This window comes from Pleurodeles waltl, chromosome 6 (genome assembly GCF_031143425.1).
Source record: "Pleurodeles waltl isolate 20211129_DDA chromosome 6, aPleWal1.hap1.20221129, whole genome shotgun sequence".
Taxonomy (NCBI): domain Eukaryota; kingdom Metazoa; phylum Chordata; class Amphibia; order Caudata; family Salamandridae; genus Pleurodeles; species Pleurodeles waltl.
The window spans coordinates 1,315,731,351-1,315,747,761 of record NC_090445.1 but is presented as its reverse complement, the minus strand read 5'-3'; the positions used below and the strand labels follow the sequence as shown (position 1 = coordinate 1,315,747,761).

The following is a 16,411-nucleotide window of genomic DNA, read 5'->3' as shown; positions in this document are numbered from 1 at the left end:
CTTCAATGTCATCGCTCATGACTTTGTCATCAGCCCAGAGTTCGATCTGCAACGTGTGTGACTTCAACGTCCCTACGACCCCTGTACTGATCCCTAGAACTGATGCCTGCTGATGACTGTGGACATCAGTGATGCTGCAACAGAGATCACAATGCGAGGATCACGTTTCCAAGATTCTGTTTGCGGGTCATCCCGACACCGTAGCTGGCCCGTGACCCTGTGGTAAGCCTGAACTGCTGGATTTGTTGTTCATGACATCGTTATTGACTTCAAGGAACTGTATTTGTATTACTGTATGTTGGATTTTTCTAGTTTTGGTCTTGTTTTACACGGATAAATATTGTATATTTTTTCTAAAACTGGTGTAGTGTACTTTTGTAGTTTTCACACTATTACTGTGTGTTATGTGCAAATGCTTTACTGAGTGCTTCTGAGATGAGCCTGACTGCTTGTGCCAAGCTCAGTGGAGGCGCAGAAGCCTCAGGGATGAGTCTCTTTGTTGGACATGTCTAGTGAGGAAGATTAGAAACTACTGAGCTATCTTTAGAGCATTTACCCCTTGGTATAATGTCTTAAGGGCCGGCGATTGGTAAGTATCACCGGAGGGCTGGCAAGTCCAGTGCTCAGCAAATGTCCACAACCATAACAAGTCAGAGGGAAATGCATGAGTGAGCATTGCAGATGTTAGAGAGGATCCAGGAGTTGCAGAAGTTCAATGTTAGAACATCGTAGAGAGTCGCTGTACCCCAGGAAGGGGGCTCAGCCATCCATGTCTCAAGTGGGGGGACAGGCTCTGAAAGCTACTGGGGTATGGCAAGCAGGGAAGGCTTCCCCACGAGAGCCTCGCAGGATGATATCCAGGGTCAGGCCCCCCCCTACAATGTGCCAGGCAAATGCAGTAATCCCCATGGCTCGACCGGGCCATAGGACTACAGACACCGGGGGCATGTAGGAGTCCCAGGCCAATCAAACCCAACTCACCGGCCAGAAGGGTCACCACCTGTCCAGCTAGCCTCCCTCTTATGTGTGGGTCCCACAGTGCAGCGGGGTGCCCAGGAGCCTGTGCCCCAGGAGAGAGCAGTGTGCATCCAAGGAGGCCCCAGAAGGGGAGAGTAATATGCTGTCACTTCGCAGGGGCCAGGGCTCTCACAGTGGACAATCTCTGCCCAGGGACAGATCTGCACACTCACTAGGCTATATGGCACCGATTTCATAGGCCCAGCCACACAGGCAGTCACAGTTCTGGGCCCCACGATCCACAGTCCACTGTGTCAGGGCTAACAGACTTTTGAGGCTCAGGTGAGGGGACAGGGACGTCGGGGCAGAACAGTGAGGACACAGTGCATGTCACAAAGCCGATGTCCTCTCAAGTATTCAGCAAGTTGGCAGCACAGGATACCGCAACTCCATCTTAAAATCAGGCCTGGGAGATGTCTTTAAGCCTGCTTCACTCCCCCCCCCCATCAGTGCACAGGAGGCTCAATCCCACTCTTGGGAGCCGGCTCTGTTCCTCCGGGCACACCACAGAAGGGGGATCAAGCGCTGCCACTGTTCCAAGTGTAAGATGACAGGTGCCCCTTGGCAGCAGGAGCGGGGCCAATCGTCCCTGCCCCTGTGAGGAACTCCAGGTTCAAGGATGCCCATGGGCGACTGCCGGGTCCGGGAGTGCCAGGAGATCAATTTGGGCATGATGGAGCAGATCTGGAGCTGCAATGTAGGTGGATGTTTGCTTAAGGGCCCGCAGTAGCTCTGAGTCAGGACAAGCAGTGTCCTACTCCATGTTCTGCCAGGCCATGACCCTGATTGGGCTTTTAAGGGGAGTTAATATTCGGTATGCAAATTGTATTTTGTTATCACACAAAAATGAATGTCTGGGTAGTAGACCCAGGAGGAACTGTAAGCTGATGTAATCTTGTGAATTTTCCAGCATTTCGTATTACAGTTGTTACACAACCTACCCAAAATTACACCTGGTTGGACCATTCATGCAGAAATCCTGGCTCTGGGACACAGGAGCAATGCGAATGGCCAGAACATGAGCTGCTGTTGTTCATGGCGTGTGTTTATGGCCTGTTTTGTAGTCCAAAATGCACTTTATCATTTAAAATGGACATGAGGACCTATTGCACACTAAGATACAGGACTATAATTGTATTTTGGGTGATTGTGTTGATATTCTGACATAATGAGACATTTTCGGAAATGTTTCACATTCCCAGTAGATAGTCTGCAGGAAATCACCCCTGTAGCACTGGTCACTGGCATGTATTTAGAGGGATGGGGTGGGCAAAATACGAGCAGCATTAAAATAATAATTAAAAAATGACACTAACCTTCCTGACTTGCCACGGCGTACTCCTCGATCGGGTGTCTTCTCTCCTTGAAGCTCTGGACCCAGGAAATTGCACTACCAATGCTGCCACTGTTCTCATGCTGTTACGTTGAACGTCAAGATTGGACAGAGCATCATCTCTCAACGCTCTTAAGAGCACTAGAGGCCTGTGCTTTCTCTAAAGCAGCTGTCTCAGACAGCTAGGTTAGAGAAGTTTAAAATATGCACATCTGGCTGGCTGTCACAAGACGGGCAGCAAAAGGGACATGTGCTCTTTAAATTTATTTTATATGTGCAGAGCTCCCTACTGCCGTTCAGCAGCTATTTCCCATCCTGTCCTGACACTCGGTTCAGGATGAGTAGATGATAAATAAAATAGTAATAAATAAGCTTTACTACCATTCTAATTTTCAGCTGCTCTGGGGCATTTTTTTTGCGGGGCGATGCTCCTTCACTCTCATGGAGGAGTCGCTCCTGACCTTTAGGCAACTTGAAAAATTTTCATTATGTGCATCCATTATCAAAAAGTTCAATTCATGTTCCAAGGATTAAATGGAGAAAAAATGAGACTTATTATCTCATCTGCTGGAAGCTGTCCCCGCTGACAGCCTAAATGGCCTGAAATCTGAAGGAGAGCATTTCACAAATGCCTTCGCTATGAGTTGAGTAACAGATTTTTATGCATTATTGGCAAGGTTAGCAACACCTGATTACAAGGGTACGTTTAAATTGAGATCCCTCACCAAACACAAAGTTTATCACACCCAGTAATTACCAGGCATAATAAAGTTTACACCACTTGTTAAACTTTGATCTTTGCAGAAATGTAATGGGGGAAAATGTTCAGTAACTACTAGACTTGCAATTTTTGGTCCAATAATCATCAAAATAAGCACCCTTTGAGGCATAAGATGTACGGCAACTAAAAATCGAGTTAAGGAATCTCAGGCTGGTTGGAATAAATGGCATGTGCTAGTACGTGAATTTCACAGATATTATCTTCTAGACAGATGGTGTATTAAAACTGTAAAACTATACCTAAGCAGGATCAAATAGGTACCTTATGTCAGTTAAAAGAAAGTCATATGAGCCATTGGTCAGGTAATTTGGCTGACACTGTAGACTTCGAAAATGCTGGAGCAGTCAACCCTATCCAAGAGTTGCAAGCTTGATTTTGATCTTGCCTGGGTATACATGAACAAACTAACAGGTGGCAAGTGGGGTTTTACCTGGTCAATTTTATTCTTAGATCCCCTGTTTTCCAAAATAAGTCCCTGATGTATACTTTTTGGTGCAAAACTGCACTAATGCAGTTTTGCACCAAAAAGTTTAGCACCGGCTTGCACCATTTCTGTGCACCAGCCGGGCACCATATTTATGGAATGGTGCAAGCCGGTGCAAAGGGTAGGTTAGCGTAAAAACAATTACACTAGTGGGGTGGGGCCGGCGGTATGGAAGAAGGGGGTTTTGCACCAAAAAATGATATTAGGCAGGTTAGAGTAAAAAAAATGACTCTAACCTGCCTAGAATCATTTTCTGATGCACAACCATCTATACCACATCACTCCTGACTTAGAAAAGACAGAAGTCCCTTGGGCATGGCCATTGCACCCAGTGCCATGTAGGGGGGGACCCATTTCAGGGTCCCCAATGGCACTTAAAAAAATACTTACCTGTACTTACCCATACTTGACTGGGATGGGGTCCCCCATCCTCTGCTGTCCCTCTGGTGTGGGTGGTGGTGTTCCTGAGGCCTGGGGAGGGCACCTGTGGGCTTTTTCCATGGTTTTCCACCGTGGAAATAGGCCCAATGGTCCCCTAACGCCTGCCGTGACCCAGGCATTAATAAATGGTGCAAAGCAAGCTTTGCACTATTTTTTAACCCCTCCTTCCCCCCGTGTGTGATTTTTGCACGGGAGGATAAATATGGCGCTAGGGCCTTAGAGTCATTTTTTGCACGGTAACGCCTACTTTGCATCTCATTAACGCAAAGTAGGTTTCCACGTCCACAAAATGACTTTAACTCCATAAATGTGGCGCTAGACAGGTTTAGCACCAAAGTATAAATATGGAGTTAGTTTTGCACCGAATTGATGGCAAAAAATGACACAAATTCGGTGCAGAACAAATATAAATATGCCCCCAAGTGCTCCCTTGATGGTTAAGGTAGAGCCCACCCAGATACATGCATTATCTGCGAGAGGACTCAAAGATGAATCATGCCACTAAGAATTCTGGTTCATGAAAATCTTTCTAAAATAACGAAGGCCCTTCTAGGACTAGGTATGGAAACACATTAATGAGAGTGGAGTTTCCATCTAGCAGTCAATACAATGTGACTATATCTAATTTCTAACAAATCACAAGATCAGTGTCTTTACTGGAGTTTTTTTATCAATGATTTAATTTATGTTCCCTGTTTTGGTTACACAAGTCTAAGGTGTTCTGATATTTGAACTCTAGTGGTCATTTAGAAGCCTGGTAGTTTTTCCTCAAGTGATTTTTTTAAATATATACTCATAATATTTCTTACTGTTTCCTCTTCTGGCAGGCCAACCACTAGTAAATAGGATAAAACGTAGGTTAAAACTTTGCATTATATCTTACCTAATGTTTAATAACTCTTACTCTGATGTTAGCACTGAGTTTAGTGTCCTCTTATGTAATGGTAATCAGTTCTTCTAAATGGATTTCTCTGCAGTCACAAACATTTTTGTGCATCTCTAAGACAAAATTAGAGCCATACAGCAGAACATTTATAAGCTTTTATTTTTATATATATATATATTCATATTTCAATTGATCTTCTGCCGATTAGAATGTCAAACTTACTAACAGCTCCAGCTTCCAAAAGTGGTGTCTCTAAAAGTGAATTTTAGAGGGGGCACACATTGGACCACAGATATGATTATTGGGGTAGAATTGGAAGCAGTTTCCCTGCCTGCATCCATTTTGCCTGCATTTCCTACCACCGGAGTGACCCTGCTCAGGTGGGACTTCCTCTCCCAGCATTTCCCTGCGGCAAGGATGGTCATCAGACATTTGACTCTTGCAATGCTCGAAAAGCGCTGCAGGATTTCCGGAGCATGGGACACAATTGGAGGCAGTTTCCCTGCCCGCATAAATTTTGTCCGCATTTTCTACAGCTATAGGTGCCTGCTTGGGTGGGACTTCATCCCCCAGCATTTCCCTGAGGCAAAGAGGGGCTCAGACTTTGGGCTTTTGACATGCTTTGAAAGCGCTGCCGGACTCTCACAGCGTGGATGCGCCCGAGTGAAAACCGGGCCAAGAGCAGGCCGATCTGCACCCCTCAGAGCCCGAAATAGGCTGGGCCTCAGCACTTGGCTTAGGTATTTTCTTTAGCTCCCAGTGGCGACAATTGAAACAAGGAGAGGAGTATCCTTGTCACCACTACTAAGAGGACCAACAGGTCTTTAGCCCCAATATAAATCCCAGATGGGCAAGAGACATTATTTGACAGCTTGCACAAAAATGGGGGAAGGTGGATCAAAATCTATTACTAGCTGTTTGTCATCCATCATGGGGGTTATTGAGATAGAGATTGACCGCGCACAAGGAAATATGGATTCAACTTTAAATAAATCTGTTCTTCCCAGAGGCAACCCAGTGGAGACCAAGGGCCTTACCATGGACCCTACTAATCGTATGCAGAGAAAGTCATCTTGCCAGATTTCTCTAGATAACCCAACCCCTGAGGATCTTTTATCTACCTGTTGGAAAATCCCTGATACACTTGACCAGTTCAAGCCATGTGTCGCTCAAGATTACAAATGGTTAAAGCAATAGCTCACTCTGATAGCCCACCCCCTAAGAAAATTAGGCAGGAGAAGGTCCACACAATTAATGCCACCTCACTCACCCAATGTCTATTTCCACTCCCATATCAAATCAAGGCCCAAGTGACAAGAAGAGCACAGGGAAAAAGCCTATGAAAAAGGTTGCTGTTGGTGAAATTGACTTTAAAAGGTTTGCTTCTAATTACTTAGACAGACAAGACCAGCTCGGTAACCAATTTTAGGATCTAACCCAATTTTGTTCTTCGGTTACGACAAGGCTATCTGTCTTGGAAGAAAAGCTAGATACTATTCAATTAGACCAAGCGAAACTAATACATAGAATGGCCCTACTGGAGAGATATGAAAAGACCATAGGACATTCGAATGAACAATGGGCTCACGTGCAAGCTATTAATTACACAAACCTAATCCACCCTGAACAACAGAGAGGAAACCACGAGCCAGTGCGAGCCTCCTCGTGAAAGCCTAATACCACCTAATCTACAACTTCACATGAAGTTAGTGGCCCTCTAGCCGCTGCAACAAATATAAGAGGGACACTCAGAGTATTCATGGTAAAAGCTGGGATGAGGTACATGATGTTCGACCACACATCTCCCCGGAGTATACACCCTGTATATTCATTCTGGCGTATGTACCAAAAGTAGGTTCCTCGCATTTCGAATCTCACATATCTCTACTGAAAAAATTGACACACTGGCTGACAAAGCATTCAATTTGGACTAAGAAGCTATCAAAGGATATTGCTTCTGTAGGGAGAGTTTCCTAGGTCAGCACATTGGTATAATTTTCACCAGGTGACTGATTAATAATAAACTTTAGGAGGCTGGATCTAGTGCAAGCCTTGTTACACTGCCTTTTCCAATCAACTGACCACTTGAATGGTATTTGAGCACAATCCATTGGCTTTTTTTATGGCCTGAGATTTTAGTTTATTAATAGGGGCCTACAAAATGCTCTATAAAAGATAAGGTAATGATCTACCATCAACAAAGTAATTTACCACTCTCTAACAGATTTGAGGTTCTGTCATCACTAGAGCAACTAGATTGACTACCACAAACTGTGGGATGTGCAGAGGAGATTATTGAACCTACCACTTCTACCATGTTCAAGTATTCAAGTACCAATTGAAAAATGACAAAGCTACCCAGGAAAAGTCTTGGGGTGTAATTTCATGTAATGTGAAGAGTCTGCGCTACACGCTAAAAACCCAGATTAGGCAAGGGCAGTGGAGCAGTATTCAATTATTTGCTGCCAAGAGACATGGCTCCTACACTCTTCCCACATAGATGTATATGTCACTTACCATGTTCCAGCTACTCCTTCAAAGTCAGGCCGGGCAAAAGGGACTTTGGCTACCTCTATTTCTTTGGCTTTGGCTGGTATCACAGTGAGAGAACTCGCTGGCACACCTTATTTAGATGCTTTTAATGACTTTGCTGAAGTTATTTTATTTGTTATTGAGTTATTGTTATTATAACATATTTGAAACAGCTGTGGCTAAGGTGGTGGGGGGCCTGTAGGAATCCCTACATAAAATGCAAAATTCTCACAAGAAGGAACTCTTAATTATTTGGGTGGAAGATTTTAACATTCAAACATGCAACCCAAAAGCTATGATGTCATGTGGCATTTGTGGTGAGCTAGGAACAACCTCTCACATTTCAGGCATACCCTGTCTGATGACACGTTGAATAGAGTTGTTGCTGCTAATAACTCAAAATTTGTTCGGTAGCTCGTTAGCACAGACCATAGGCAAATACAAACGCTTGTGGTGTCAGATTAAAGTTCCATTATCAATTACATAATAATTTCAAAGGAACTGTTTCCAGGTTTTAAAGTCTATAAAGTTTTAACTTGCTGCATAAGTGATCATACGCTGCTAACAATGGATTTAAAAGTGGACCTAGGCAGGGACATCTATGATGCTCTGCAGTGTATGGTAGAATTTAGTAAAAATAGGGGGTTGACCATCAAGTGTGAAAAAATCAACAAAGAGGGTTTTCAAAAGACCTTTTAGTAAATAGTCAAGCCCAAATTGCTACAGTTTTGCAGGATGATGCCAATCCCACAATTGTCATATAAGCTTACTCCTCCTTAAATAGCTATATGGCAGTAAAAGTAACTAAATGTATCACAAAGGCTAGTAATAGCCCCAGATGCTTTAGAGGGACGGGCTGGCTCTTTGCAAACAACTGTGAGACCAGGTAGGGGTAGCGATGACCAGGAAGGCTTATAAAGAAGTGATCACCACAAGAGAGGTCAAAAGAAGGAGAGAGATGTGAAGACCTTAGGACAACAAGTGCCCTGAAAAACTCTTGATCCTTCTGGCAGGTTGTTAATTCTTCTAATCTGATAGGAGATGACATACCAAAAGCGGAAAAAGTTTAATCAGACAAAAATTGTGTGGATTATTTCTCAAAACTCTTTGGCCCTGATGATCAGACTGCCAGTATTATGTTGGAGTCGAAGCGCCCTATGATTTGAATGCTGCCATAGCCCTCAGTCGATCGATTGCTGTCTCAGATGTTATTTTAGTCAAAGAAAGTAGGCCCTCAGATAAAGCTCCAGCACCAGATAGAATTGCGTCTGATCTATATAAATCCCTGCCGCAATTTTGGGACCCACTAATCACTAATGTTATAAGATTTGTGAACGTAGGACCTCTAGTTAAGACATGGCAGGATTTTTTGGTGTTTTCTTTTTGCCCTTCTTAGGGAGAGGGAGTCAGGATTGTGAAATAGGTATAAGAGTTTTGAAAACTGTTTTTAATAACTATGCCCCCCTGCAACCCGTCTCCGCCAGCGGTTTCATGGCGGTGCTATTGCCGTAAAACTGCTGGCAGAGAGGCGTGTTGTAGTCCCCAGGGCAGCACTGCTTGCAGTGCTGCCTGGCGGATTAGGACCGGCAGTCAGTCCTGTGGTGGAAAAGTGTTGGTGCTGGTGGTCCGACTGTGGCACTACTGCTGCAATCTTAATGTGGCAGTCGGATAGCTACATTGGGGTGGTCCGACTGCCACGGCGACCCTGGCAGTCGTAATGAGGGCCATTGTATTTGAAACACATCCACAGGGGACAGGGACTTGCATTTCGAAAAAAAGGAAAAAGAATGCCATTCTTTAAATTGTATTGGTTTTCCTGCCCGCTGCTTGCTCTCCAAAATATCAACAGTCCACATGTACGAAGAGGCAGCTTCCACTTTAGAAATGACTGTCACCCGCTCTTGGCAATCAACTTCCAGTCAGTAGTTTGCGACTGCAATTGCTAACCATAGTTTCACAGCACTGCAATCCAGAAAGAGTTGAGAGATGTCTTCTTTGCATTCTAGTTCACAAAGAGTCACAAACTGTACTTTCCAAGTTGGAAAGCAATTTATATCATACCAGTGGTGGTTCCTTATCATGGGCTTCAGGGTGCAGCCCTGCCTCCTGTGAGGCCCCACATTTTGCCCTTTGCCTCTCCTGATATGTCACATTATCTAGTTGGGTAGAATTCACAAAACCATGACTTTTGTGGTTTCATAAACACTGCCATTGCTCAGGTCAGCCCCCTTGGCCTCATTGCCATGCTCTTGATGACAGGTGGAGGCTGAATGATGATTAAAATACAGAATGTTTTTTAAAAACACAGCACTCTGTAGATGAATGTCTGGATTGCACATGTGAGGGGCACGGTTCAGCTACAATCCCCTCACAAAGGTGCAATCCATTTTTTTAGCAGACATACTGCACATGCCTCAGGCAGCCGAGTGTATTCGTTAAAATGTGGCTGTTAGAGTGCACATCATTGCACCCCTGAGGCCAATGAGAAGCCGCACAGGGCAGCAGGGACAAGATCCCCCAGACTGTCCCAGCTTCCAATGGGGCTGCTTCCAGTCCTGGGAGAGGGGTTGAGGTAGGCCTTCCCCTTTCCAAACCAGGCCTTGCTGCTCTGTATGGCTCCTCTCTGGAAATCATGACTTGGTAGTTCCTATGTCCAGTGCCAGATTCCTGCTCTGTAGCTGTCATGAAGGGCCTCACAGTTGCCGGGAAAGGAAGCAAAAATTTAGATTTCTCTGTGCGTGTGTATGCATATGTGTTTATAAGTGATTGAGAGTGAATAAGATGGAGTGAGAGCATGTTTGAGTACATTTGAGAATGACAGTGAAAGTGAGTAAAAATCGGAGCTTCAGAGTTTGTATGAATAAGTGTGAGTGAGTGTATTTGAAGCAGTAAGTGATTGGAGGCTGTGAGAGGGAATTGAAGTGGGTAGGGGTGTAACTAACAATAGTGCAGCAGGTGCAGCAGTACCAGGGCCCAGAGGCAGTGAGTGTGAAAAGATGAGTGTAAGTGTGTAAGTAAGTGGGAAAACCAGTGAGTATGTTTATGTGTGAGTGACAGTGAGAATGAGTGAGAGGATGTGAGTAAGGAAGGGGAGAGTGAATGTGATAAGGTGTGAGTATGAATGAAAGTCAGAGAGTGTGAGTGAGTAGGAGGGTGTTTGCATGTTTTATGATTGGGAGTCAACCTGTATCTATGGCATACTCAATAAGATTTTGGATGTATGGTGGTACCTAAGGTAACATTTTGGAAACAATTATTGGCTTAAGGAAGGACACGAATGTCAAAATGCAGGCCCTCACCTATTAGAAGTAACTCTTCGCATGGGGGCACCTGTGGCATAATGCTGGCACTGGGACATTGAAGATAATTCTTACCATAAGGAAAGGTACTTCAGGCAAAATGCGGATCCGGACATACTGGATCTAATACTTGACGCAAGGAGATATTTATGTAAAAATGCTGATGCTGGCATACCGGAGGTACTTTTTACCTCAGATAAGGCCCCCGTGGCATATTGGGACCGAGCTGAGGGAAGCAAATCCTGATAATATACTGGCTTTTAAATACTGGAGGTGATTTTAACCTATAGGCCATCCATGTTATACAGACAGTATCAATGGCAAAATGTTGGTATTGGAATATTATATGTAATTCTTATCAGTAGGGGGCTACCAATAACAAAATGCTGGCATAGCCACATTAATGGTAATTTTGCTTCAACTCAGAAATAGAATGAATTACCATCGCTGCAGGTATATAACACCCCTCAATATGAAAACTATTCCTCGGCGGGGAAATGTACATGTAGGACATGCTCAGCTTACACAAAGAGAACTACGGCATCATTCAAATTTAAACCTGCAGCTTTCGGGAAGACTAACATAATTAAAGCTTTGCTTCGAAAAATTCAGTTCCTCTAGATTTCACAATTGAATGAAACCATCAATAGTGAGTTGTAATGGTATTTGTAAGGCGTTTTCGTACCCCGTAGGAGGCACAAAGCACTTGGTAGATAAAGTCAATACTTACCCTGCGAACGCCATTAATGCCACTGCGGAATATGGAGACCAGGAGACAACGTACAAAAGGATGACGATTAGAGCGATTTTGGCCATTTTCCACTCCCTCTTCATCTTCTGAAACTCTTTCTGGTTTGGTTTGTGTTCATTAGCGCCAATCGTCTGAACGGCTCTAAGAAAAAACGATTTCAGCCTGATTAATGTACACAATTTCAGGGCATTAGCATGATGAGGTATTTTGCATTTAATTATATTTTGATCATGTATTTTTTTGTATTTTCTTCTATTATCCACATTAACACTGCCTCCAATGAACGCTTGGGTAAGAGTTCAAAAAAGGCAAAAAAAAACACCATTCAGTAAGTTAATTTGGAAAGCCAAGGCTCTAGTAGAATCAGATCAAAACAAGGCGAAACGCAATTTTGGTGCCATTGTTACAGAAAGAGAATCTAGGTTGGCCATGCCTATTGAACTACATGTGCCAGCTCACCTCCTTTACAATGGCAATCACCTATGCAAACCTTTGCCAGCTTCCAGTGATCCATTTAGTGTTCACCTCATATGTTACTCCACCCACAAAAGGCCTTGAGTGCAGAGGTGATCTATGTCTCATTTGGTCTTCTCCTGGTGGACTGAGGTTATGAAGGGAGTCAGAGGAGTCCATGCAACAAGTTGGCAAATATATCTGATAAGGAAATGTCTGAATGTGGAAGGCAGCTGTGCATCTCTAGTGGATGACTGGAAATATCAGGCGGTACCCCTCTCTGTTTTTTTGGTAGCACAAATATTCAAAGTAGAAATAAAATAGAAATAACACCGGGAGTAGTAATTTGAGGCAGCTCCAGAATGTGCCACCACCTAATAGCAGCTGTCGATGCTTGCCTCAACCTGCATATCACACTAAAACAAAACAGTCAGGCAGTACCTGGTTGTGTGATACATACATTTGTTTTGCAGCAGTGGGGGCCCGGAAAAGCGCAGTGACCTGGACAGACACCCTGTTACCAAGTGCATGCAGCACGCACACAAAAAACCGGTGACACTCACCAAGGTCTTAGAACAAAACGTAAGAACATATGTGGTGCTACTTCCGAAATCCCCTTAAATATATAACTCTGATTCTCTATAATTACTGATGCCCTAAATCGACTTCGCCTACACTGTTCAGGTGAGGATTGATGTAATTCTCTTCGGATAGATTGGACTGTTAAGGCTATTAACACGATGCTGCTGTAATTAAATCTGCCAGCACTGAATACTGAGGCAGCGTAATCCTGAAGCCATCTCGGGCCTCTTCAATCCATTTACGGCCACCCCTGCCCCTTCAGCTCATCCTGCAACTTTCTACTTTCTCCCTTTATGATGCTTTTTAGTTTTTCCTTCTTCCTTCTTCCGTCTTTCCCATATGTGTCTTTTGCTAGCAGCAAATGCTTGAGGCATAAGAATAAGCCCCGTCCCTCACAAATAAGTGCTGGTGCTCAGCACCGGAAACAACAAGCACAAATTAAGCCCTGGCTACTGAGAGTCAGCAGAGATTAAGTCAACTGCTTACACTATTGATGTCTCAATTTTGTGTTTTTTTTTATTTTGAATTTATAAATTATGTCAGGGAGGTAACTGACGTCCTGCAGAGTACAAGGCGTTGAACGTTACAAACTCCCTATTGCCCCGTGTTCTTTAAACTGATTAGTATAGTAAGAATATTAATCTCGCTACTTCTACACTTGACCAAGCACTGAAGTACCTTTCAGTCGTGTAGTGTGATGCTCCGTGGGAGTCCAGTATTTGTAATCACGTATATGGGCTGTAGATAGTCATTCGTCAGTGACCTTCGGGGTGCATGGTTGATAGGGTGTTGTCTGTGGTTTGTCCTATATGAGACCTGTTGGTGAGGTGTGAGAGGTTTAATGACTGGATAGGTGCCTAGTTCCTTGAAAGTCACTTAGGCCCATATTTATACTTTTTTAGTGCCGCATTTGCGTCATTTTTTTACGCAAAAGCGATGCAAACTTGCAAAATACAATTGTATTTTGTAAGTTTGTGCCGCTTTTGCACCAAAAAATTACGCAAAAGTATAAATACGGCCTTAATGTACTGTATGAGCATGGGCATTGCAGAGAGAGTGAGAATTGATGCAGTTTCATATTTATATTGTGCAGCTCTGGTTTCCCTATTTAACACTCACTCTTACAGACAGTGGGGCATATATATACTCTGTTTGCGCCGGAATTGCCTCGTTTTTTTTTGACGCAATTCCGACGCAAAACTAACTCCATATTTATACTTTGGCGTTAGATGCGTCTAGCGCCAAAGTCCATGGAGTTTGCGTTATTTTTTAGCGTGGACACCTACTTTGCGTTAATGATATGCAAGGTAGGCGTTCCCGTCTAAAAAAGTGACTCCGAGGCATGTGCGCCGTGTTTACACTCCCGGGCAAAAATCACGCCCGGGAGTGGGCCGGTCAAAAAAAATGACGTCCAGCCGCTTTTGCGTCGTTTTTTAGCGCCTGGTCAGGGCAGGCGTTAAGGGACCTGTGGGCTCGGAAGGAGCCCAGAGGTGCCCTCCCATGCCCCCAGGGACCCCCCCTGTCACCCTTGCCCACCCCAGGAGGACGCCTAAGGATGGAGGGACCCATCCCAGGGAACATAAGGTAAGTTCAGGTAAGTATATATATATTTTTTTTGTGGCATAGGTGGGCCTGATTTGTGCCCCCCTACATGCCACTATGCCCAATGACCATGCTCAGGGGACAGAAGTCCCCTGGGCATGGCCATTGGGCAAGGGGGCATGACTCCTGTCTTTGCTAAGACAGGAGTCATTTCAATGGGGGTTGGGAGTCGAAAAAAATGGCGCAAATCGGGTTGAGGCGATATTTTTGCCTCAGCCTGACTTGCCCCATTTTTTGGCGCCCAAGCTCCATATTCCCCTATGCCGGCGCTGCCTGGTGTACGTCATTTTTTTTGACGCACACCAAGCAGCGCCGCCGGCTAACGCCGGCTAACATCATTGAATAAATACTGCACCCGCATGGCGCTTCAGAATGGCGTTAGCCGGTGTTAGATTTTTTGACGCACAACTGCGTTGGCGCAGTTGTGCGTCGAAAAGTATAAATATGGCCCAGTATGTCTGTGTTCCACTCTGACCAGTCCACGAAACTGAACATAAATGTAGAATGTATACTGACAAATATGCAATTGTATTCTATTGTCATGTGTATTAGTGCCTCCTTCTGGTTATGTCAGAGGACTGGAGACCGTGATTTACTGTCAGAACTGTGGATGCATTTTTCATCCTTTGCGGAATCAAGGACAGACCTTTAGACCCAGAAAATGTGTGATGAACCATTAACAATTACATCATCACCACCCGAATAATTTAAACACCATGACTAATGTGGCAGTGTGTGAAAATCTCAAGCCAGGAATATAGTTCAAAGCTTTATTACAAGCACAAGCTCAAAGTCATGTAAACTATGCGCAAAACCATGTTATAGAGATACCTAATCGCCAAGGGTTGCCTAAGGTGACCAAATAAGTTCAGGTTTATGAACATCAATAAAACTAAGCATTCAAGAAGAATGATACGGAAAGTCAATAGAAATGTCTGAGACACGGAAATCATGCGGTGCTCAGATTGCACAATCACTTAGTCAATCCAAATTCAATTAAGTCAATAATTGTTGGCTGGGCATAGGTCAACCCTATGGCTAACCAAATTAGGGAAATACATTTGTGGGGTGAAACACATGTAGGCAAAATACGAAATAAAAAAAGGACAAAAATAATTTGAAAAGAATAACTTGGGCTACAGAACAATAACTAAAAAAATAAAACAAGAAGTGTCAACATGGATGAATGTCTAAGCTAAAAGTTAATTTCACGGGCCAAGGGCAAATGGCAGAGAGGAAGAAGCCTCTCCAAGTGGTGCAGAATTCAGAGAATCTTCATCATCAAAGCATTTAATCAGCAAGACATCTGCAAGCACAAGGAAGGTGTCTGTCTATGACCAAGACACGGATGCTCTCTTCTCAGCAAAGTTCAATCATCCTGAGATTTATTAATCTACATGAAATGTTATAATTAGTCACAAGAGTCAGTTCATGTCATGCTAAAGGGGCATCATCCAATTAGGATTGATCGTTCTACTTCAGGTCGCAACAGATTGACATTTTCTCAGGTCTGCCATGGGAACCTCAATTGTCTGTGAGACGCTAAATGGTTTGAAACAAATGTATATGATCTCGGTCCATGTCCCTGTATTACAGGAGTCTCCGAGGCCAAATGGGTACATTTCTTCTACAGTTAAACAATAGACTTTTTGGAAGAGGGACTTTGCTTCTCACAGGAATGAAACCTAAAAGAAGTCTTCACGTTAGGAAAAAAATATTTCAATACTTTTACATGACTGCAAAATTCAAGCTCTGTAGGCCACAATTATGCTAACACAGCAGAAATATAAAATGCAATTCATAAATACATTTCTAACAAAGAACATATACTATAGAAACTTATACATTTGTAATTAATGATATTTCATCAGTATATGGAAAACATGTTATTTAAATGGAAAAGCTTTGTTATTGCATTACATTAGGTATAATAGAGAACTGCATTTTCTCACTTGCACATATTTTCAAAGTCATTAACCTTTCATTAAACATAGGAGATTCAGATTTGTTTCGACATAAGCTATTGGTTTAGAGTGTAAATTACATTTTATCATCAACTTTAACCTTCTTGCATGTGATTTAATTGAAAAGACACCTATGTCGAACTGTGAAACACAAGCACATTGCTTATTTAAAATGTGTCAGTGAAGCTTTCTAAATTAGTTGTTTTCTTATTTACGTTAATAAGCTTAAACTTGTCACAGTCTAATGACTTCAGTGATACAAGTGGCAGAGCTAAAATGTACGCTC

General features: G+C 43.4%; 1 protein-coding gene across 4 annotated transcripts in view; it reads right to left on the bottom strand.

Annotated features, from left to right (window-relative positions):
* OPN4 (opsin 4) overlaps positions 1 to 16,411 on the bottom strand; it is a 714,562-nt gene that overhangs the window by 208,787 nt on the left and 489,364 nt on the right. For all 4 annotated transcript variants that reach the window (XM_069240595.1, XM_069240596.1, XM_069240598.1 and 1 more), the window contains exon 6: positions 11,504 to 11,665. In XM_069240595.1, coding sequence (XP_069096696.1) covers positions 11,504 to 11,665 — 162 coding nt within the window. The remainder of the gene's footprint in view (positions 1 to 11,503; positions 11,666 to 16,411) is intronic.